The 22199-nt window shown below is 40.8% G+C and overlaps 1 protein-coding gene across 3 annotated transcripts; it reads left to right on the top strand.

Annotated features, from left to right (window-relative positions):
* The first annotated feature begins 1 nt into the window (after position 1).
* UBA5 (ubiquitin like modifier activating enzyme 5) lies at positions 2–20576 on the top strand. Of its 3 annotated transcripts, none has more exons than XM_075546928.1 (12): positions 2–192; positions 3369–3414; positions 3520–3609; positions 10874–10983; positions 11232–11318; positions 12981–13065; positions 13953–14057; positions 14586–14713; positions 17436–17571; positions 17952–18027; positions 18313–18419; positions 18944–20576. In XM_075546928.1, the coding sequence occupies exons 2-12, from the start codon at positions 3376–3378 to the stop codon at positions 19025–19027; spliced, it is 1047 nt and encodes a 348-aa protein (XP_075403043.1). In that variant the 5' UTR covers positions 2–192; positions 3369–3375; the 3' UTR covers positions 19028–20576. The 3 variants fall into 3 exon arrangements, with proteins under 3 accessions (XP_075403043.1, XP_075403042.1, XP_075403044.1); XM_075546927.1 differs by lacking the exon at positions 2–192 and adding an exon at positions 510–870; XM_075546929.1 differs by lacking the exon at positions 2–192 and having other exon boundaries at positions 3367–3414; positions 3520–3604.
* The last annotated feature ends 1623 nt before the right edge of the window (positions 20577–22199 follow it).

Genomic DNA, 22199 nt, shown 5'->3' with positions numbered 1-22199 from the left:
GCCGCCGCGGGCCTCAAGGGAACGCACCGGCAGCCGGAAGACTTGCAGGGTCCGTTCAGAAAGGAGCCCCTCCGGGGTTGGGAGTCCGAGAACAAACACTCCGGACGTTTCTCCTCGCTCCCCAGTAAGAATCTCCTCGCTCCCCAGTAAGAGTCCATCCTGCAGGCCACCGACCGCAGTTGCTCAAAACAGGTATCCAACAGAAACCTATCTGCATTGTGCTTTTCTCCCTTTTGTCCTGAGCTCCTTAATCCCCCAGTCTATATTTCTTCGCCGGCTCTCACACTCCCCTGGTTTTCACTCTATGTCCCAGGCTTTGTAAAGTCCTGTTTTCGCAGGACTGGTCAAAAAAAAGAAAGCGAAAAGGGGCTGGGCTTCCGTGGCGGGGGAGCAAAGAGAGCAGCGCACCGGAAGCTGGATGCGGGAGGCGGGCACAGCAGCGCACCGGAAGCTGGATGCGGGAGGCGGGCACAGCAGTGCACCGGAAGCTGGATGCGCGAGGTCCGCACAGCAGCGCACCGGAAGCGGGACAGTGGGAGGTCCGCCTGAGCGGCGGCGACGTGTCTATTCCAGAGGCCCTGGAAGGAACGCCCAGGGCTCTGCTTGAAGGCGGAGGCGACGTGCCTCCGGGTGAAGCTGTCGTGGGTCCCGCCGACCGAGCAGCGTGGGGCGGCGGCGGCGGCGCAGGCCGGGGCTGGGCGCGTTGGCGGCCGGAGACCCAGCCATGGCCGCGTCCGTGGAGCGGCTGCAGCAGCGGGTACAGGAACTGGAGGTGGAACTGGCCCAGGAGAGAAGTCGGCGTGCCCAAGGGGGCGGCCGGGCCCGCATCGAGAAGATGAGCCCGGAGGTGGTGGACTCCAACCCTTACAGGTGACCTGCGTCCGGGCCTGGGGGAGGCAGGCGAGGGGGCCGAGGCGCGCCCAGCCGCTATCCGGTTCTCTCGGTCTTCCATCACCCTTTCGCTCCTCCAGGGTTCCGTTATCAAATGGGTAAAGCCAGGTCTCAATACTGGGTCCGAAGCCGTTCATTCCCTTTTTAAAATAATCAAGTGAGTCAGCCATATGGTCCTGCACTTGCGATTACTGGGGACACGTAATCCAGTTTTCAGTCGCCTTTTAACCACTTTTAAGCATAGGTGGAATAAAAACGATGTTTTGACACCGACACCGACCACCTTTTAGAAACCATGAGTTTTGATATAAAGCGTTTTAATTTGTGCTATGTTAAAAGCTTCAGTGGAACTCTTATGGTAGCCCAATATGAAGGGTTAATGAGCTAAACTTCATAAGATTGAATAAGCATGCGCTGACATCTCTAATCAGAATTGTGTGGAAACTATTCCATTCAACACTTTTTAATATTTAAAATTTTTGCAAATGCAGTTTCCCCTCAGAACGAAAAGCAAAGAAATATGGGTTGTTCCTCTCTAGTCATTTCTGATACTGTTTCATGGTAACACGATTCCTTTACATCAAATCACATACAAAAAAACACCTTTCAGAACTCAAATCTAAACAATTTGTATTTTCTCAACACTCATTTGTAATTATGTTACAATTGTGTAACTGTTAAAATTGCTATATAGGAGATGGCTGTTGCCTCCACAAACTGTTCACTGATAAGTGGGAGATTTCATAAAGGTTAGCTGTAAATATTTGACTGATTCATTCAGAAAATGTGTTTGAGCACCCTTTCATCTCCAACCCTCTTAATCTTTCCACCATTTATTGAGCATTTCTTATGTACAGGTATGGGGGATATAAGGAAGACACGGTCTGTTCCCTCTAGAGCAGCTGTTCTCAACCTTCGTAATCCCGCCACCCTTTAATACAGTTCCTCATGTTGTGATGCCCAACCATAAAATTATTTTCGTTGCTACTTTGTAACTGTAATTTTGAGTGGCCCCTGTGAAAGAGTCGTTTGACTCCCAAAGGGGTTGCCACCCATAGGTTGAGAATATATTAAAAACTAGAACAAATTTAAGTGGATCATAGGGAGATTAATCATAGGGTGCTAACTTTAGCCTACCTGCATGTGCAGTAATCCACTTTCTCATGCAATCTGCATGTTAGCAAGGCTACTCAAGTTCCGCTGTTCCATATAGCATTCCAGCTCACTCAACTTTTAAACACTCAGGTCTTTTGTCTTCATCAGTCACCGTTGAACTGACTGAAATAATTTGAAGCCTTGTATAAAAATGTCTACCACCATTATATGAAGAAGAATGAAGCATCAGGATTGGAGGAAGGCTTAGTAATACAACTTTGATACACAGGTGACACAACTTTGCTGAAAGTGAGGAAGACTCAAAGCACTGTCGAACATCAAGAATTCCAGCTTCCGATGTGGAGTGCAACTCGATGTAAAGAAAACCAAAATCTATGCTCCTGATTGTAGCAATCAAGAGATCAAACAACGCACTGCATTGAGTGAATCTGCTGCACAAGACCTCTTTTAAAGTGTTGAAAAGCCTTTGAAGACTAAGCCATGCCTCACCCAAGCCATGGTATTTTCATTTGCCTCATAAAATGCATATGAAAGTTGGACATTGAATAAGGAAGGCCTAGGAAAAATCTATGTATTTGTACAATGGTGGTGAACTGCCAAAAGAACAAAAGAGTCTGTCTTGGAAGAAATTACATCCAAAATGGTCCTTGGAGGCAAGGATGGTGAGACTTCATCTCATGTACCTTGGCCATGTTATCAGGAAAGACCACTGTGGAGAAGGACATGCTTGGTAGAGAGCATTGAAAAAAGGGGCAGGCCCTTGAGGCGGTGGTTTGACAGTGGCTGCAACAATGGGCTCAAAAGTTAAGAATAGTTATGAGAATAATGCAGAATTGGGCAGTGTTTCCTTCTGATACACTCATAGGGTCACTGTGAGTTAAAACTGACTCAACAGCACCTAACAGCAGCAACATAAAAGAGATTAAAGGCCTATACACATTTTGTGTTTGGCCAGAGGTAACAAGTGAATGGAGTTCTGAATGTGGAGAACTGAGTGTTAAACATGATATGTTTGTGTATACTGAGATAGCATGGGAAAATACTGGAATTTCACTTTGACCCTTACTGTGTAGACACACATTTAGTTCTCACACTTGATGCTACGATGCCAGAGGCACTTCAAAAAACATCTTGTTGATCAAGCATCAATGTTTGTAAAACTTCCCTGGTGATTTTAATGTACTGTTAAGACTGAGAACTCCGTTAAGGTTGTATGAACTACATCTGGTAAAAGACAGCTGCTTCTCCCATTCCAAAGGTATTAATGATTGAGATTTGGAGTTTATATTTTGTGATCATGTATGTCTGTATCTCTCTGACCTTAAAGGTTGTAAGCATTCATGTTTTTCCTTTGTTTTTAGCCGTCTGATGGCCTTGAAACGAATGGGAATTGTAAATGACTATGAGGTAAGATAAACCCGTGAAGACAGTGACTGTAAATGACAGTGATTTCTGGTGGCATATTAGATGAAGAAGAGTTTTTTAACACTTACATGATTTTGTATTTTGCAGAAAATCCGTACCTTTGCGGTAGCCATAGTAGGTGTTGGTGGAGTTGGCAGTGTGACTGCTGAAATGTTGACAAGATGTGGCATTGGTAAGGTAAAAACATTTCTCTTTGCCTGTCCTGTAGGAAACCACTCACTTCTGAAGTAAATCAGGTACAAATTAGAATTCCCCCCCCCTCAATACTAATGGCTTATTGATTTATGCTGCTTGTTTTCCTATCAGTCTTCCTACCTGATGGTCTAAGCTACAAGTCTATCCAAACGGAAGCTGATATTGGGACAAAGGGTAATAAAAATTTTATCTTGGATATAGCAACTTAGGGGAAAAGGCTTTTAAATTCATAAAAGTCTATGAAAACACTAAACCATTCAACAAATATTTTCAAGTGTGTTATTAAATACATTTTCTATGGCTAGATCTAAGCAGACTAGAAAGTATATACCTCTCTCATTCTTTAATTTGAACTGGATAGTACTCCAGGTTTTTTTAAACCTATACTTTTACTTTTTTCTAAGATTTGTAGAGATTGTGGGTAGGTGTATTAGTCCGGGTAAACTAGAGAAACAAAATTCGTAGACACTCCTGTGTACAAGAAAGAGCTTTATATAAAGAGTAATTGAATATTGAGAAAACATTCGAGTCCAGATCAAGTCCATAAGTCCGATATTAGCCCATATATCCGATACCAATCATAAATTCCTCTTCAGACTCACGCAACACCTGCAATGGCGCCAAATGCAGGAAAACCACAGGCCAGTAGGTGGAAAGTCTTATGGATCCAGTGGCAGTGGAAGCATCTCAGCGAGGGAAAGGGTCTCTAGGTGGCTCCTTCAGCTCCAGGGCTCTAGCATAGCTCCATGTGTCTTCTCCACAGGAATGTCTCACAGGGAGTATGTATGTGTCCTGCCTCCAGTGAGCTATTTATCTCTAATGACTCCATCCCTTCACAGGTTGACACCAGATTATGTAACTTCCATAGTAGACATGAGTAGTCTTTGTCATACCAGCATTCAGTCTACCAATCTTATATTTTTAAAGCCAAAGTCCATGATACATATGGTTTAATAGATAATCATTCCACAATTATATATACAGTTGATCATTGAACATCTCAGGAGTTAGGTGTATAGACCTGAACCCAGAACTCACTGCCACCCAGTTAGTTCTGACTCATAATGACCCTTTAAAGACAGATTGGGATTTCTGAGACTATAAATCTTTTTTAAAATTTTAAACCCCCTCCCCAACTATAAATCTTTAGAGGAGTAGGAAGGCTCATCTTTGTCCTAAGGAGCAGCTAGTGGTATTGAACTGCTGACTTTGTAGATAGTAGCTCAATGTGTAACCACTGTGCCACCAGGTTGACCCCCTACTCAGTTGAAAATCCATGTATGGTTTAATTTGCACAACATAGATTTGAACTGCATGAGTCTATTTTTATAAACAGATTTTTTTTCCTGTTGATATTGTGGGGAACTCATATGAGAGGATACCCCCGCATTCCTTCCAGTAAAGGAAAAAGCTTCTCTGGGGGGAATTTTTGTGGTACACATTTTTCCTACTAGGCAAGCATCCAGCAACTTGCTCTGAGTTAGTGCACTAGTGACATCACCTGAAAAGGTTCTCTCAGGTCACAGTGAATTTTTTCATAAAAGCAGTTTCACTCAAACCTCATTTTTTTGTGATGGTCGATTTAAAAGAACGGCATGCGGTTGTGAAATTTTATTTCCTGCTCAGTAAAACTGCTGCAGAAACTGGTTTGATGGTGAATACAGCTTACAAGGACAGCACTATAGGAAAAATGTAAGTGTATGGGTGTTTTTCTCATTTCAAAAAAGGTGAAATGTCAGTTGATGACACATCTCACTCTGGACGTCTGTCAACCTCCCAAACAGACAAAAATATTGACAAAATTTGTGCAATTGTGATAGAAGACTGATGACAGACCATTGAAGAGATGGGGAAGTTATCTGGACTATCTTGGAGCTCAGTTCAGCAAGTTTCAATGGAAGATATGGGAATGAGAAGGGTCACTGGGAAATTAGAGCCTCAAGTTCTGACTGACCTGCAAAAAAGAGCAATGAATAGAAACATACTTTGAAAGCACACTTTGAAAGAACAGCTCTGAAGTGAGCCCCACTTATTTTCCAAGGTCATTACTGGTGAGGAGACATGGTGCTATTTTTATGACCCCGGGGGAAAAAAAATCAAGCCAGTGGAAGATACCATCACCATGCCCCAAAAAAGCTCAAGTGAAGTCAAAGATCAAGACAGTGCTCTTTTTTTTTTTATGAGGGGGATAATGCATTTGGAGTTCGTTCCACCAGGTCAGACTTAATCGAGCTTTCTATTGAGAGGTTCTGAAACCATTGTTTAACAGTGTGCGACCCCAAAACCTGATTTGTGGCAGATGGGGGACTGGTTTTGCCATCATGAAAATTCACCTACTCATGCAGCCATTTCAGTGTGCCAGATTTTGGCAAAAAGCATGCCTCTCTTGCTCCATACACCTTATTTACTTCATTCCATGCGACTTCTTGTTTCCGTGAATGAAGAGGGAACTGACAAGACAGTGATTTGACGACAGAAGAGGTAAAGCAAAAAACAAGGGAGGTGCTGTCAGCCATTCAAACCGATGAGTTCGACAGATATTTGCAAGAATGGAATCGCAGATTTGACAAATGTATTCAGAGTAGTAATAGAGTACTTTGAAGATGATAAGGATTTTGGTTAAAAAAAATTTAGGTACATAGCTTTGAAAAAGAATCCTGGTTTTATTTGTGTACCCCTCATGTTGGGTGTATCGAATGAAAATACATGTGATACTATTTATCTCTGAGAGCAATTCACCATTATAGTTGTGGGGGTGGGAGGGTGAGGGGCTATCAGGTATTGGAGAGATGAACTGCTCAAATGAAAATGACGAATGGCACACCAAAATTTAAGCAGATGCTTGAAAATCTTGAGCTCCCTTCAGTAGCGATAGGAAACAATCCATATGCAAGTGGGCATCTGTATTTCAAACTAATGTTATGTAAAGGTCAGGCGTGGCTGGTAAGGAGCTATGTCTGGCCAGATTTTGAGGTGTGGGGGGTGGAGCATTCTCACTGGTTGCTGGGTTGGGCACTATGAGTGCTGACCACAGGTGGTTGAATGGCCATAGCCTAGTTTCAGGGAGGGGGTGATGGGCATGGAAGGTATGGCTGGGCTTATATAGGTAAATGCATGTAGCCAGCATCTCTGGGAGTTGGTATTGGGTGTGTCCTTTATCACAGGTCATCTGTTCATTAGGGAATGATAGTGACTGTGGCAAAACTTGCCTGCACCATCTAGGGCCTCCTGCATCTCAGAGAGGAGGTGGGGGTGGCACCGGGCTTGTACTTTTTGGTATAGTCCATCTGTGTTTCAGGGCACACTCTAATGCAGGTGGCAAGCAGGTGACTACTTCCATAGCGATCATTTCCAGGGGACGGGATTTAGTTTTTGTGGGTGGTCTTTTCACTGGTGGCTCCCATAGAAACAGCTGGTACCTCTACAGACAAGCATTCCCTGCACCAATACCTAGTTCTCTCACTTCTTAACACTTCGAGGGGCCTGGAGCTCTTGCTCATCCAGTATGTCCCCTTGCAATTGTGCATTTCCTGTCTACATTTTCTTTTTTGAAGCTCAGTTTCACTTGTCCTAGAAACACTTCCCTGAGGTTTTCTGGCTTTAAAACTATATAACACCTGGCCTCCCTCTGCCAGGAGTGCCTTGTCCCTGATTGTCCTGCCCACCTTGTTTCCAAAGTTGTTGGCATAGAACCTTTGTCACCAGCTAGTTCTCTTTATTGGCTGCCTTCCTGGGTTCCTCACCCAGGTTACAATAACCTCTCTCCAACTGCCTGTGTTGATCTGAGCGGAGAAGCATGGTGTGGTCCATCCATGAAGCTCTGCGTTTGTGCTGCCTTTTCTCCCTTTGGTACTCAGTCATTTCTCCAGTCTGCTTTTAACGTTCTGGGATCTGAGGTCATTTTTCTGTCTATGTTTGACTTAGCTTCTTGATACTTCTCAGGCAGTCATTATGGTGCATGTGCTAAGGCATCAATCATATTGACCCGGAGACCTATCAATGCATTTTGTATGCTAACATCACACACCCCAAAATCTTAAAATAAAATGGTTTCTAGACTTATCAAAATTGAAAACACAAAATACAATGTCTTCAAAAGCATATTATGAAAAAGTTGTGCATGGATTCAAAACTTTTTGGGAAATAAACTCGTACTAAGAAGCCTTAATGATACATTATATGTTGGGCTGTGAATCCGCCTGGTCACCAGTTAGAAACCACAAGCAGCTCTGGATGGAAGGAGGATGAAATTGTTGATGCTTTAAGATAAGTTTATGGGATGCTGTCCCAGAGAAATCAGTAGTTTACTGACGGATGACTTGTGTTAAGAAGGGATGAAACAGTGCTGAAGTTGAAGTCCTCAGCAGTAGACCAGCCATGTTTGTTTGTGAGGAAACAATGATGTTTGTGCCCTAATTGAGGAGAACTGAAGCTTAACAGCAGAAACAAGAGCGAATACTATCGATATCTCAACTGAGTTTTCACAATTCTGATTGACAAACTTCTTGCTCCTTGGGTGCCTATACTGTTGTGCCCAGGTCATTTCCAGACAAGAACAGAGCTTTTCACTAAAAGTGTTAAACAGGTGTATTAAAATCTTGGAATAATTGTAACAGAATTTGAAGCATGGCTTTATCAAAACAAAGCACCATTAAAGCAATAACTACCAAGAGGTGGAGGTGGTCTAATCAAAGCAAAAGCCCAATAAAGAGCAAAGGTCACGGCAACAATTTTTGGGAGGATACTCAAGACATTTTGCTAGTTGACTTTCGGTAGGGCCAGAACATAAAGGAGCCCTGGTGGCAAACTGGGTTATACGCAGGCCTGCTAACCACCAGGTTAGCACTTCACCCTCACCAGCTGCTCCTTGGGGAAAAGATGAGACTCTGCTCCCGTGAAGATTTATAGTCTGGAAACTGTAAGGAGCAGTTCCACTCTGTCCCATAGAACAGGAATTGACGCTGGCCGTGGGTTTACAGAATGATAACATCTGTTTATTGTGAGAGTGTTTGGAGAAAGGTAGCCAAAGCAGTAGTAGAAGAATGCCTGGGAAAGCTCCACTAGAGCCCACCACCACCTCCACCACCACCACCTCCACTTCCACACCCCCCCACCGCCACCTCCACCACCACCACCACCTCCACCACCACCGCCTCCACCACCACCCCCTCCACCACCTCTACCTCCACCCCCCCCCACCTCCGCCACCTCCACCACCTCCACCCCCACCACCATCACCACCACCACCACCCCCACCCCCACCACCATCACAACCACCACGTCCACCTCCACCTGGTTTCTGCTAATTCCTTTCATCACACTAGGGTAATTTGGGAGACTTTTGATAGAAAATCATTACAGTCCTGATTTGGCTCCTTCTGACTTCTTTTTCTCTACTAAGTAAAAAAATCACTTGAGTTTGTAAATTAATAAAGACTGCATCAACCTTGTTAATTCCCAGGACTCTCTAGAGCTAGACTAATTGGCTGGTGTTATCACTTACAAAAATGTCTTGATGATGCTCATGTTGAGAACTAAAAGTTTGTATATTTAAATTCTTAATCCATTTTTTCCCATGAAAGTTTTGAAGCCCCCTGGTACTATAAGTGTTTATTATAGTTTTGGTGTCTTTGATGAAGGCCAGCCAACAAGCACTTTTGCTGACTTACTGCTGATTGTCTACAGCTACTAGAGATCATCAAGATTTTGAGTAAGTCATTGTGAATGAGGGGGAGTGCAGAGTGGAGACCCAAAGCCCATCTCTGGGCAACTGGACACCCTCTTACAGAAGGGTAGCGGGGAGGAGATGAGCCAGTCAGGGTGCAGTATATCACGGATGAAACATACAACTTTCCTCTAGCTCTTTAATTCTTCCCCCACTATCATGATCCCAGTTCTACCTTACAAATCCGACTAGACCAGAGGATGTACTCTGGCACAGATAAGAACTGGAAACACAGGGAATCCAGAACAGATGAACCCCTGAGGACCAGTGGTGAGAGTGGCAATACCAGGAGGGTGGAAGGAAGGAAGGGTAGAAAGGGGGAACCAATTACAAGGATCTACGTATAACCCCTCCCTGTGGGACGGACAACAGAAAAGTGGGTGAAGGGAGACGTCGGACAGTGTAAGACATGACAAAATAATCTATATAGTATCAAGTGTGTGTGTGGGAGGGAGGGGGGAAATGATGAGCTGATAACGGCTCAAGAAGAAAGCAAATGTTTTGAGAATGATGATGGCAATAAATGTACAAATGTGCTTGACACACTGGATGTATGTATGCATTGTGATAAGAGTTGTATGAACCCCCAGTAAAATGATTAAAAGACAAAAAGATTTGAGTAAACACCAGAATCACTTGGAAGGCTTGGCACAGGTTGCCAGAGCTTACTCCCAAAGGGCTGGGAAATTGCCACAGGGGCATAAGTGATATCTTTTCTGGCAAGTGCTAGTACTGGTACGATGGTTGTCTCGTTTTTGTTTTTACGATGGCAGTGTTGAAGATTTGCTTATGGACTCAGAACTGTAGATCAGGAAAGGACCCTGAGACAACTGTGTTTTCTTACTGATAAGAAATGGAGTCTTTTAATCATTGAAATAATTGTGTATGTGTGTGTGAGTGTGCGTGAGGCAGAAAGGAGGAACACTGAATTAGCCCCAAGTATATAGAAAACAACGGATTGGTTGATAATTTTATTTGAAATGGTGTTTCTATACATGGTAATACTTATAAATGGTGTCACACTCAAAAGGAGTCAGGTGTACTAAAGTTTTTAAAAGTTACACTTGTCTTTATCTTTTAAAGCTTTAATTTTTCTATTGGGTTCTTGGTTTATAGCATAAAGTTTACAACTTGGAATAAAATAATATTTTGGAAATAGAATTTGTATTAAAAAAAGAAACTGGAGTGGAATTCAATGAGCTTTAATTTCTCAGTGAATTATTTAGAGCAGCGCAGTGTTGTGATGGGGTGCCAACATCAGGTCTAAGGATGCTAGGCTTTGGAAATCTTGTTTCCACTGCATTCCTTTGAGTCAAGTGTCTTGGTTGCCTCATTTCTGAAAGGACAGTTAATCTATCTGTACTTACATGTTTTATGAACATTGAATGAATTAAAATATGTGACCTGTTTAAAGTTAACTGATATTAAAAATATTGAATTGCTAAACCCATTAAAGTTTGTAGTCTTTGTTACTTTTATGGTCAGGCTTTTTCATCAGAAATATCACTCTTTTCGTTTTAGCTGCTACTTTTTGACTATGACAAGGTGGAATTAGCCAATATGAACAGACTTTTCTTCCAGCCTCATCAAGCAGGGTTAAGTAAAGTCCAAGCTGCAGAATATACTTTGAGGTAAGTGCAGTCGTAACTTAAGTGATGTGTGTGTGTGTGTGTGTGTGTGTGTGTGTGTGTATGAGAGAGAGAGAGAGAGAGAGAAAATATGATTCAGGGGAGCTGCAAGAGTACAAACGTTTTTAATGTTAGGGTACAGTGGGGAGCTGAGTATTTTTTTTCCTGAAAAGGAAGGACTAGGCTGAATAAGTTTTGGCTTGATAGTAAATATTTTTGGTTTTTATAGCCATTTCCCTTTTCCCTCTTAGGAATATTAATCCTGATGTTCTGTTTGAAGTACACAACTATAATATCACCACAGTGGAAAACTTCCAACATTTCATGGATAGAATAAGGTAACATGCTAATACCAGAACTTTTGGACAAGGTCCAGTTCAGCTAAACAATTGCTCTCACCATATAGTCTGCTGACATCAATTCAGCGCATCGGCGGAACGATAGGTTTTTCTTTCTGAAAACACTAATTCCCTCAGATAACAAGACGTTATGTGTTATTTCTATATATTAAGAGGTCAGTACATGGAATCCAGGATAGCTAAACCCCTCAGGAATAGTAGTGGGAGATACCATGAGGGCAGGAGCAACTGGGAGGGGAGAGAAAGGGGAAACTAATCACAATGATTGACGTGTAACCATCACCCACCCCACCCCGCCCCAGGGCCATGAACAACAGAAACGTGGGTAAAAGGATAGCAGACAGTGTAAGATATGAAAATAAGAATAAATAATTTATCAAGGGTTCACGAGGGTGGCAGGGAGGGAGGGAAAAAGGAGCTGATACCAAGGACTCAAGTAGGAAGAAATTGCTTTGAAAATGATGATGGCAACATATGTTCAAAAGTGACTGATAAAATTAATGTATGGATTGTTATAAAAGCTGTAAGACTCCCCAATAAAAATAATAAGAAAAAACGTCTGGGGGGATTCAGTAAAAAGTATATATTGTCAGGAAAAACACAATAATAAAACCTGTAAATTGTACATTTAATTCTCAATTAAATGTTCTGTATTTTAGATAATGTTTCTATATGAAACCAAATTTATGCAGGGGGCAAAACTGACGAATTTCATTCAACTAGCTTTTTAAAAGAATTATTTTTGCCATTTTAAAACTTTTTGCCTGTATAATTCATAAAGACTCCTTATGTCCATCATATGAAGCATTGCCACTTTGGTTTCCAAATTTTCTCATTTTTAACAGAAACTGGATACTTACCCTGATCCCTTTGTACTTAGAACCATTAATAAACTTTGTTGTCTTACATTTCCGATTCTAGATATTTCATACAAGTGGGATCATAAAACATCTTTTTGTGACTGATTTATTTCACTCAGCATGCTTTCAAGGGTCACCCGTGCTATGACATGCAACAGAACATCATTTCTACTTATGACTGAGGAGTAACCCATTGTATGTATGGGGGCGCTTCAGCACGTCTGTGGGAAAATTCTGTTTTGATTTTATTTTCCACAAATGGTTTGAAGCCTCTTGTATGTAACACATTTCGTTTATCCCATTCATATGTTGATGGGCATTAGGGCATTTCCATGTTTTGGCTATTGTGACTAATGCTGCAATGAATGTTGATGTGCAAGTGTTTGTGTTCCTTTCAGTTCTTTTGGCATATACCTAGGACCGAATTGCTTGCTTATATGATATTCTGTGTTGATGAGGAATCAGTGAGTTTTTATTACATTCACATTCATTAAGAAGCAAGATCAAATCTAAAGGAGGATATTAACTCTTCTTCACACTTGAACTTCATAAATTAGTACTACAGTTGCATTTATGTTGTATCTATCTATTATTGTTATTTCAATAGTAGAGATAGACCGGATCTTTTAAAATATTTAATATATACTCTGTTATAATTAAACTCAAAGATTTAATGAAAGAATAAGTGTGACAGACTGAATCAAGTCTACATAGATTGCATTTTGTGCCTTGTTTTTTGTTTCATTTTGTTTTTTAAATAAAACTTGTTTTCTTTGCCTAGTAATGGTGGATTAGAAGAGGGGAAGCCAGTTGACCTAGTTCTTAGCTGTGTGGACAATTTTGAAGCTCGAATGGCAATAAATACAGTGAGTATTCCTGTAGTGTCAAATGTTATATTCATGAATTTATATTTTTCCCGTGCATTCTAACAATATATATTCCCCTTCCTAAAATTTGTCCTGAACTTGAACCTTTTAATAATATTCTTCATTGTTTGATGCCCTTAGTCTATCTTTAGACTTAGCTTTGCCGATGTGGCATATATTACATCGTGTCATAATCTCCTAGGCTGATAAAACCAAACCATTTGCTGTTGAGACTCAACGTGACCTACGTGCTCAGAGTCAGAGTTATGCTCAATAGGCTTCTCAGCTGGTGAATTTTTAGAAGTACAGTACATCAGCAGACCTTTCCTCCAAGGTACCTGGGGGGTGAACTCGAACTGCCAGCCTTTCAGTTAGCAGCCATGCGCTTGTGTGCTCTAGTCTACTCTCCTGGAGGGAATGAGACAATCGAAAAATACTTCTGATACGTACTTGTGAAAGTAAATTATTATTTTACAAAGCAATATTATCCTTGGTCAGCATTGTTGTTAGCATATATATTTGTATTTCTCCAAAGTAAAATTGAATTTCCTGGAAATTGTATTTTTAACTTTTCTAATGACTTTTTGGTGTTTTTATTGCTAAAATTACTTTAGAAAAATGAATTCTTACATTGCTGTGACCAAAAAAAAAAAAAAAGATGCATTGTGGTTTACTTTAATCAGGTATTTATTAGTTTGTGTGTGAACTCTGTAAATTTACTTCTCAGTTACAAGAAAGTTGTTATTTATAACTATCCTCTTTAATTCAGATCCTTTTTAAAACTCAGTAATCCATTCATTTAAGCCATATCATTTTTCATCAAAAGAATTTGTGGCAAACTACATTTTTAGTTTGTTTTTTTTCTTGTTTTCACCCATTTTCTGAAGGCTTGTAATGAACTTGGACAAACATGGATGGAATCTGGAGTTAGTGAAAATGCTGTTTCAGGGCACATACAGCTCATAATTCCTGGGGAATCTGCCTGTTTTGCGGTATGCTTTATTCATTGAGGACTGTTTTCACTCTTAGAACTAGAGTTCTTAGCCTGTTGCCAGTGAGTTGATTCTGAGCCATAGCAACCCTGGGACAGATTAGAACTGCCCCTTGGGGAGGCTGGTTGAAACTGTGAGTTAGGCATTGGGCTGCAGACTGCAGGGTCAGTGGTTCAAACTCACCAACTAGTCCTGTAAAGATTTACAATCTCAGAAACCTCACCTAGTGTCTCTGAGTGGGACTCAACTTGATGACGACGACAGGTGTGGTTTGGTGTTGGTAATCTGTATGGAAGCCGGCTGCCATATCTTTCTCTGAAGAGGAGCTGATGAGTTTGAGTTGCCAATTAAGCGCTTAGCCACTGCGGCTCCCCTCCCCACCTCCCCTGGACTTCTCATTCTGAAAGCATCACTGAGAATGTGTGACAATTCAAAGACAAAGCTCACTTAGACTAGGGTGAAACATCCCTGGGAACCTCACCACCTCTTTCTTGTGAAATGCGTTTTCTTCCATTCCTTTCCGTGCAGTGTGCGCCACCGCTCGTAGTTGCTGCAAATATTGACGAGAAAACTCTGAAACGAGAAGGTGTTTGTGCAGCTAGTCTTCCTACCACGATGGGAGTAGTGGCTGGAATCTTGGTACAAAATGTGCTAAAGTAAGTGAGGACTATTTTTTCTGAATAATTTTCTCTGCTTTTGATATAAATAAATGTATTTCATGAATGACTTCAAAAATTGAAATTACCAGCTAAGGACTGAATTCATTTTTGCTATATTATTTTCATTTTTATATGGATAGTCTGCCCTTTGTATCTGTAGGTGCTGCATATTGGCAGATTCCAGATTTTAGTATTTCCACTGCAGGTTGAAAATACTCAGGAAAACAAAGATGCAATTGCTCACAGGTAAAAGCAAGCAGAAAGATACATAGCATCTACATGGTCTAAAGTATAATAAGTAATCTAGAGGATGTACCCAGTTTATGTGGATGCAAAGAGTATATGTGTGTATGTGTCTATGTGTATATATGCATATACATGTATTTTTTGTATGTAATTGTTGTTGTTACGCACTGTCAAATATGTTCTGACTCAGGAACCACATATATGTACAACAGAGGGAAATACTGCCTGCTCCTGGGCCATTCCCACAATTGTTAGGAGCCCATTTTGCAGCTACTGTGCCAATGTATACGAAGGGGGTGTCAAAAATTCATGAAAAAACAAACTTAAAAGATAATGGTATTTTTCCACCAACTCTTTGAAGCCCCCTCTTACACGCACACACATAAAATTTTTATACATGCATGTGAACTATTAACTACTCTCTACATTTGGACTAGCTTTTGTTAAATAGTACAATAATTCTGTTGCTGTTGGGTCAACTCTGTCTCAGCTGCTAACCATAAGGGTGGCAGTTCAAACTCACCAGCTGCTTTGTGGGAGAGAGATGAGGCAGTCAGCTTTTGATTCCAACTCGTAGGGAGACACCTTGGATGACAGGTGTGTTCATCTGCTACTACACACAAGGTCACAGCTTTGAAAGCTCTGTGGAGCAGTTCTACTCTGCACACATCTACACACACGAATCAGAAAAATATCCCTACAATAAAACACTAGTTATGGCAGTACCTCTGCCATCCCAAAACAATAACAGCTCTGTGAGCAGTCAGTAGGTGTCCTGGTGATTTAGGAGGGCAAGCATTGGCCTGCTAACTCCTAGGTCAGCAGTTAAAACCCATCAGTAGCTCCATGGAGAAAGATGAGGTTGCCTGCTCCTGTAAAGATTTACCGTCTTGTTCACTGTATGGACCAGTCTGTCTGACAGGGTGCCTACGAGTCTGATTGACTCAAAGGCAATGGGTTAGACTGTACTAAAAAGAAGGAAAGAATTTATTTGCAACTGAAATTAATTTCAAAGTGTCTATGTGCCAACTGATACTTTATTAAAAGCAAGGCCCCTTTATATGTTCCCTAACTCAGGCCTTTTATTTTTTTTTCTTCTCTCACTTTATAACTTTTATAAGCTTAGTTATCTGCTTCCTAGGCCTCTAATATAAGAACCAAAAAAAAACCAAACAAACCTGGAGCATGACAGGGAGGCACTCTGTTATTAGTGAGAAATGTCAGTTGCTAACACAGAAGTTCTAAAACACAGACAAAGGAACTCTCGAGGTAGCAGTCTAGGACTGGTTTATATCAACGCAAATCGTCTGTATAGATTTTAATAGGCCCTGTCCTAAAGAACACGTTATGATATGGTAAAAAATGAAGAGAACTTATGGCTACAAAGTTTTCTATTAAGGATGGACTCTATTTAATCAATCCCCCACTGATGAACCCTTAGACTAATTAGAATATTTTGCTATTATCAATATTGCTTCACAACATACTGCATTTGGTTTTGTATTTATTACAGTGTGGATTTTTAGAAGTGGGGTTTCTAAGTTCATCTGGAAAGAGATTGCAAATTTCACCTGCAAAGGAGTGCATTTCCCCAATGCAGGAGTACCTTCCCTCCTTTGATCACCGACCATGATCAGACTGCTTCATCTTTGTAAATCTCATAGGTGAAAAGGGGTATCTCCTCTATTGAAAGAAAGTTGAGGCCACATTTGTTTTGTGAATTGTCCATTCATATCCATTGACTGGAGTTTGGTCTCATACATGGATTTGTGAATATTTTTTCCTTGGTTAATTATCCTTCGCACATGACTTTTGCCCTGTACCTTAAGTTCTCAGACTTACTTGGCCACCATTCCCTTTTTAGAAGAAACCCATTCAGCGCCTCCCTGACAACTAAAAACGTTTGTACTGCAGCCCGGAAGCCAGGGTGATGTGCTGCTACTGCTCTTGCAGCCTCCTGGATCGTTCCCGCGTGTCCCTTCCCTCAGGCAGTATCACCTGGGAACCCTGCTCTGGAGAGCAAAGGCTTTGAGAATGATGAGGCAATGAATGTACAGATGTGCTTTACACCATTGATGTGTATGGATTGTGATAGGAGTTGTGTGAGCCCCAATAAAATGAAATGAAAAAGTAAGATTTGGGAGAGTGTTTCATGGATTCCTATGACACTTTGACAGCATTTCAGTGTCTCTAAAACTGTCTCCTGAAGTTATGGAAAGGTTGTGGTTGCATTGGGGCATTTTTTTTTTTGCATCGGGGCATTTTTATCTGTGTGAGTCATTCACAAAGTTACAGTGTCTTATTTCCTTCAGTCATTTCTCCATGCACTATGATCCTGGCCTATACATGAGAGATTTGGCTTCTGGGGTATAGAATACAAAAATCATGACCTGCTCTAAAATAATCTTTTGGAAATTCAGGTACTTTCTTTAATACTCTTTTGGTTTGATTTCTCTGTTGGTTTTTTTTCTAGGTTTCTGTTACGTTTTGGTACTGTGAGTTTTTACCTTGGATACAATGCGATGCAGGACTTTTTTCCTACTATGTCCATGAAGCCAAATCCTCAGTGTGATGACAGGAATTGCAGGAAGCAGCAAGACAAATATCAGGTACATACATTTCATACATTTTCAAAACATTTTCTTACTACTTAAGCCCTTGGTATCAGCTCCTCTTTTTTTTCCCTCCGTTGTGAACTCTTGATAATTTATAAATTATTATTATTTCTTCATGTCTTGCTACTGTCCGATATCTCCCTTTACCCCCTTATTTGTTGTCCATCCCTCTGGGAGGGGGTTATAGGTCGGTCATTGTGATCGGTTCCTCCTTTATCCCCCCACTTTCCTCCTACCCTCCTGGCATGGCTACTCTCAATGTTGTCAAAACCTTTTCTTGATTTTGGTAAGATTAAGTCTATTTGAATTGTTGGTTAATGCTTCAAAGACCTGAGATAGCATAAAAACATTTTTATTTTGTTTAATTTCCACAGAAAAAGGTTGCAGCGCTGCCCAAACAGGAGGTTGTTCAAGAAGAGGAAGAAATAATACATGAAGATAATGAGTGGGGTAGGAATTCTTTTATAAGTAGAAATGGCCACTGTAAAACAATCTTTTATGGGAGGAAATATTGTACAAATTTTAGGACCCCTGGTAGCACTGTGAACGTTCAAACCCACTGGTTGCTCTGTAGGAGAAAGTTAAGGCTCCCTGCTTCCATAATGATTTACAGCTTCTGAAACCCTGTACCTGGGTCAGATAAGTCGGAATCGACTCCGTGGCAGTGGGTAACCACTTCTGAATTATTGCTTATTAAGCTCCTTAAAAACTGCTATAGGATCACATTTTTTGCAGGTATTGAGCTGGTATCTGAAGTTTCAGAAGAGGAATTGAAAAATTCTTCAGGTCCAGTTCCTGACTTACCCGAAGGAATTACAGTGGCATATACAATTCCAAAAAAGGTATTTTTAAAATCAGATTTATCCATAAGTAAATATCATATAAGAGAAAATATGTCTTATTATTTATCCTAGTTTTAATTCCAATGCATATGTGCTCTTTTAGGTATTTTATACTGTAGACATTAAGATGTGAGAAAGAAAGGTAGTATTAATATGGAGATATGCATAACACATTTTAAAATTATCTGGAAGCAAAAGATGTAAAATTGTGTTCACTTCTTAAGGTATTAAATCGAATAGATCTTAAGTAAAGATAGTTTTGTATATTGATAGTTTCAACCACCACATCATTAGAGGATACTTCTTTTGCAGAGATCCCAAATACTGAAATAACTGCCTTATAAACCAAGAATTGTGGGAAAAGTCCAAGATTTTCTCTCAAACATTAGAAAGGCACATTTATTAAGAAAATCTACTTTAGAAACTATATTTGTTGAATGTAGTTAAACTTTGGTGATAATATATTCCCGGTAATCAGAAGCCTATGCAGTTCTTTTTTCACTGTTTCTCTCCTCTCTTGATAGCAAGACGATTCTGTACCTGAGGTTACAGTGCAAGATTCTGGTGAAAGCTTGGAAGATCTCATGGCCAAGATGAAGAATATGTAGATAAGGAACCAACATATATTTTACTTCCTAGGTTTAAACCTCTTCCTTTTCAGTTAAAAAAAAAAACTAAAAGAAGGGTTTGAAAACTGCTACAGCATTGGGCAAGCAGTACCAATGGATGTGCCATCCTGATGGAATTGCTGTTCTCTTGAAAAGTCTGTGACTTTTATGTATGACTGTTGTTTCATGCCACCTCCAGCCAAATCAGTGATTCTTCTAAAATTGATGTTCCACTCTAGTAAGAAAAGTCCAAGGATTATTGTAGGTGGTTATGAGTTTTACTGAAAACATCGCCGTTAAAATGTGTTGTTTTGTGTTTGGGCCAGTCAGATGTTATTATTCACTCCTTTTTCTAAAAATTCCTTGTGGTCTATTGACTGAGGCTCATGGACAGTAAAGCAAGCATATGACCCTCACATACCGAAATAAGGTGAAAAAGTATAACCTATTGATCAGGCTAGCAAGCACCTGTTCACTGTGATTGGACTTGCTCCCTACAGGAAATTGCCCAGGGCCACTCACTGGACCCCTAATGAGCTAGAAATAGTCAACCTGTAAGAAAAAGGCATCTTCTCAAATGTTTCCTGAAGTACACATTGAAATGTAGTCATTGGAAACATTTGTAAACTGGTGAATCATGCTTGAAACAAAGAAGGTAGGCAAATAAAAATGAAGCTTTCCTTATGGATAGAAAGAGAAAGGCACTTTCAAGAAGGCCACATTATATTTTAGTTTTCCCTGGCCAAGGAAAGGAACCACTGCATCTGTGGAACAGGTATCTGGATTGACTCTGTTGAGGCGCTCTAGAGATAAATTTCTGGTATAATCACCCCAATTATGCCCATCACAGACTACCTTTTGAATACTTTGCTTCATTTGAATTTGATTTTCTAAGTAGTAAGATATGGTTAGGGATTTTTCTGGGTGGTGGGCATAATAGCAGAGGTTCAAGGAATATTATTTGCTTTGATTGTGATCACTAAACTATAAACTAATACATGTCATCTTGGAGTTGCCTATAAGTAATGGAAGCTTAAAGTGCCTTGGGGAGCCCTGGTGGTGTGGTGGTACTTGTTGGGCTGCGATCCACTTGGTCGGCAGTTTGATACCACCATGCCCTCGGCAGGAGAATGCCAGGGGTTGCTCTGAGTTAGCACGGACTTGATGGCAATGGGTTTGTTGATTTTGAGAAAGCCTGACTGAAGTGAATTCCTAATGGTTTGGATGTCAGTAAATTACAAATTAAGCATTAGCTAAATAGCCTATTCTTTATATCTGTATATTTTTTTGATTTGTTTTTGCTTTAAGATACAAATGTTTAATGTTAGTGTAAAAGTACATTACCTTCTTATAAAATGAAGTTCAGAAAGTGAACCTTAGAAAGCTCAGTGATAAATATGTTCAATATATACATTTTATGGGTTTAGGGCCATTCTGTAATTCTTACGCTTACAATGAAGTCAGGAAAGTGCCGATATCGTTCTACTCTGGAAGCTTATTTATGTTGTCTGGGTGGGTCGTTTACCATTAAAACAGCACAAAACAAAACTTGATTGTATTCATCTATACATCTAGTTACTGGAGATGTTTTGAATTTCAAAAAATAAATTCTTTGTAAAAAGAATTCTACTTCCTTGGAAGATCTAGTATACAAATTTGGTTGGGTTTTGCTTATAAAGAGAATTTTCATTTGATAAGGTATAATAGCTAACCACTTATCTAAAGACACCTGCTCAGGTAAGCTTGGTACATCATTGTTAGGTCTGTCCTATGTCTGTTGCTAGGGGTTGGAATTGACTTGTTGGTAGTAAGGTTAGTTTCTTTCTTGTTTGTCACATTGTGAACATAATACTCATATTTGAGAAACCCAAATACATACACACAAAGAAAAGTTTCTTATCTTTAAAGTAGGCAATCTACATGAAACATTTGAGTTGGTGGTACAATTAAATATAAGGACCTAGTAAGCGTCAGAATGTGAGGGTCCCAAATAATTTGGCAACAGTAACAATTTTCTGAATGTGTAATGATGGAAAAAAACAATGAATCCAAGGTGCTTCTGGCAGCGCTTTCACCTGTTGCAAATTTCTCAGGTGAAAGGCAGTAGGAGTGGGAAGAGCTTAAGCCCTGTAGCACTGATCTCTTATGATTCCAAGCAGGTTTTAAAACTTGAAACACTAACCAAATTACTGAGGCTACTAAGGAAATTCCAATCTCTAATAGCTTAATTCTAAAGGTCTGATATGTCAACATAATGATTTTGTGGCCTTCACAGCTGGCAAACTCAGGTACATTACTGGTCACACTTTTTTCCCCCTCTTGAACAGTTCTCAACCTGTGGGTTTTGACCCCTTTGGGGATCGAACAACCCTTTCACAGGGGTCCCCTGATTCATAACAGTAGCAAAATGACAATTATGAAGTAGCAACGAAAATAATTTTCTGGTTGGGGGGTCACCACCACATGAGGAACTGTTTGAAAGGGTTGCAGCACGAGGATGGTTGAGAACCACTGCTCTTAAATGTCTCCCCAAAGGGAGAATGCTGATTTCACATGTTGCTATCTAATTGCTTTAAGTCACACTATGCCTTGAGGAACCCTGGGAGCACAGTGGTTAAAGCACTTGGCTGCTAACTAAAGGTCCCTGGCTCAGACACGCCACTGCTCCCCGGAAGAAAGATGTTGCAGTCTGTCTTGGGAGCTCTAGAGGGCAGGTCTGTGGTACAGGATTGCTGTCAGCTGGTACCAATTTGAGGGCAATGAGCTCGTGGCTGGAGTGCCTAAAGTTAATGGTGAAGTGCTTAACTACTGACCCCCCCCCCAAAAGGGTAGCAGTTTGAACCCACCAGTTACTCTGGAAGCTAGACCAGGAGGCATCTTGTAAAGAGGACAGCCTAGTCAATGCTGCTTTAGGGCAGCACTACTCCCATCGCGTTGCATGCGTCATTTTGCTAGCACACAATACGGGGCTTGAATTCTCTTGCTGATACATAACTTGGTGGTAGGTAAAAATTCACAGCCATCAAGGAAATTCCAACTCACGGTGACCTTATGCAGTAGCAGAGCAGCACTGGCCCTCTTGAGTGCTCGTTTAGTTGCAGTTAGCCCAGTACAGAACAGGCCACACCACCCAGCCTGGCCTTATATTGCCTCTTAAGCTAAGGCGCCTACC

This window comes from Tenrec ecaudatus, chromosome 4, assembly GCF_050624435.1.
Source record: "Tenrec ecaudatus isolate mTenEca1 chromosome 4, mTenEca1.hap1, whole genome shotgun sequence".
Lineage (NCBI taxonomy): Eukaryota > Metazoa > Chordata > Mammalia > Afrosoricida > Tenrecidae > Tenrec > Tenrec ecaudatus.
The sequence above is the reverse complement of the archived record's forward strand: the minus strand, read 5'-3'. Positions and strand labels throughout refer to the sequence as shown.

Bases quoted from the DNA above. Each gene is read 5' to 3' on its own strand.
- UBA5 (XM_075546927.1), top strand. From the start codon at position 725: ATGGCCGCGTCCGTGGAGCGGCTGCAGCAGCGGGTACAGGAACTGGAG. The intron at 14,058-14,585 runs GTATGCTTTATT...CTTTCCGTGCAG, and splicing joins GGGAATCTGCCTGTTTTGCG to TGTGCGCCACCGCTCGTAGT. The intron at 18,420-18,943 runs GTATTTTTAAAA...CTCTCTTGATAG, and splicing joins CATATACAATTCCAAAAAAG to CAAGACGATTCTGTACCTGA.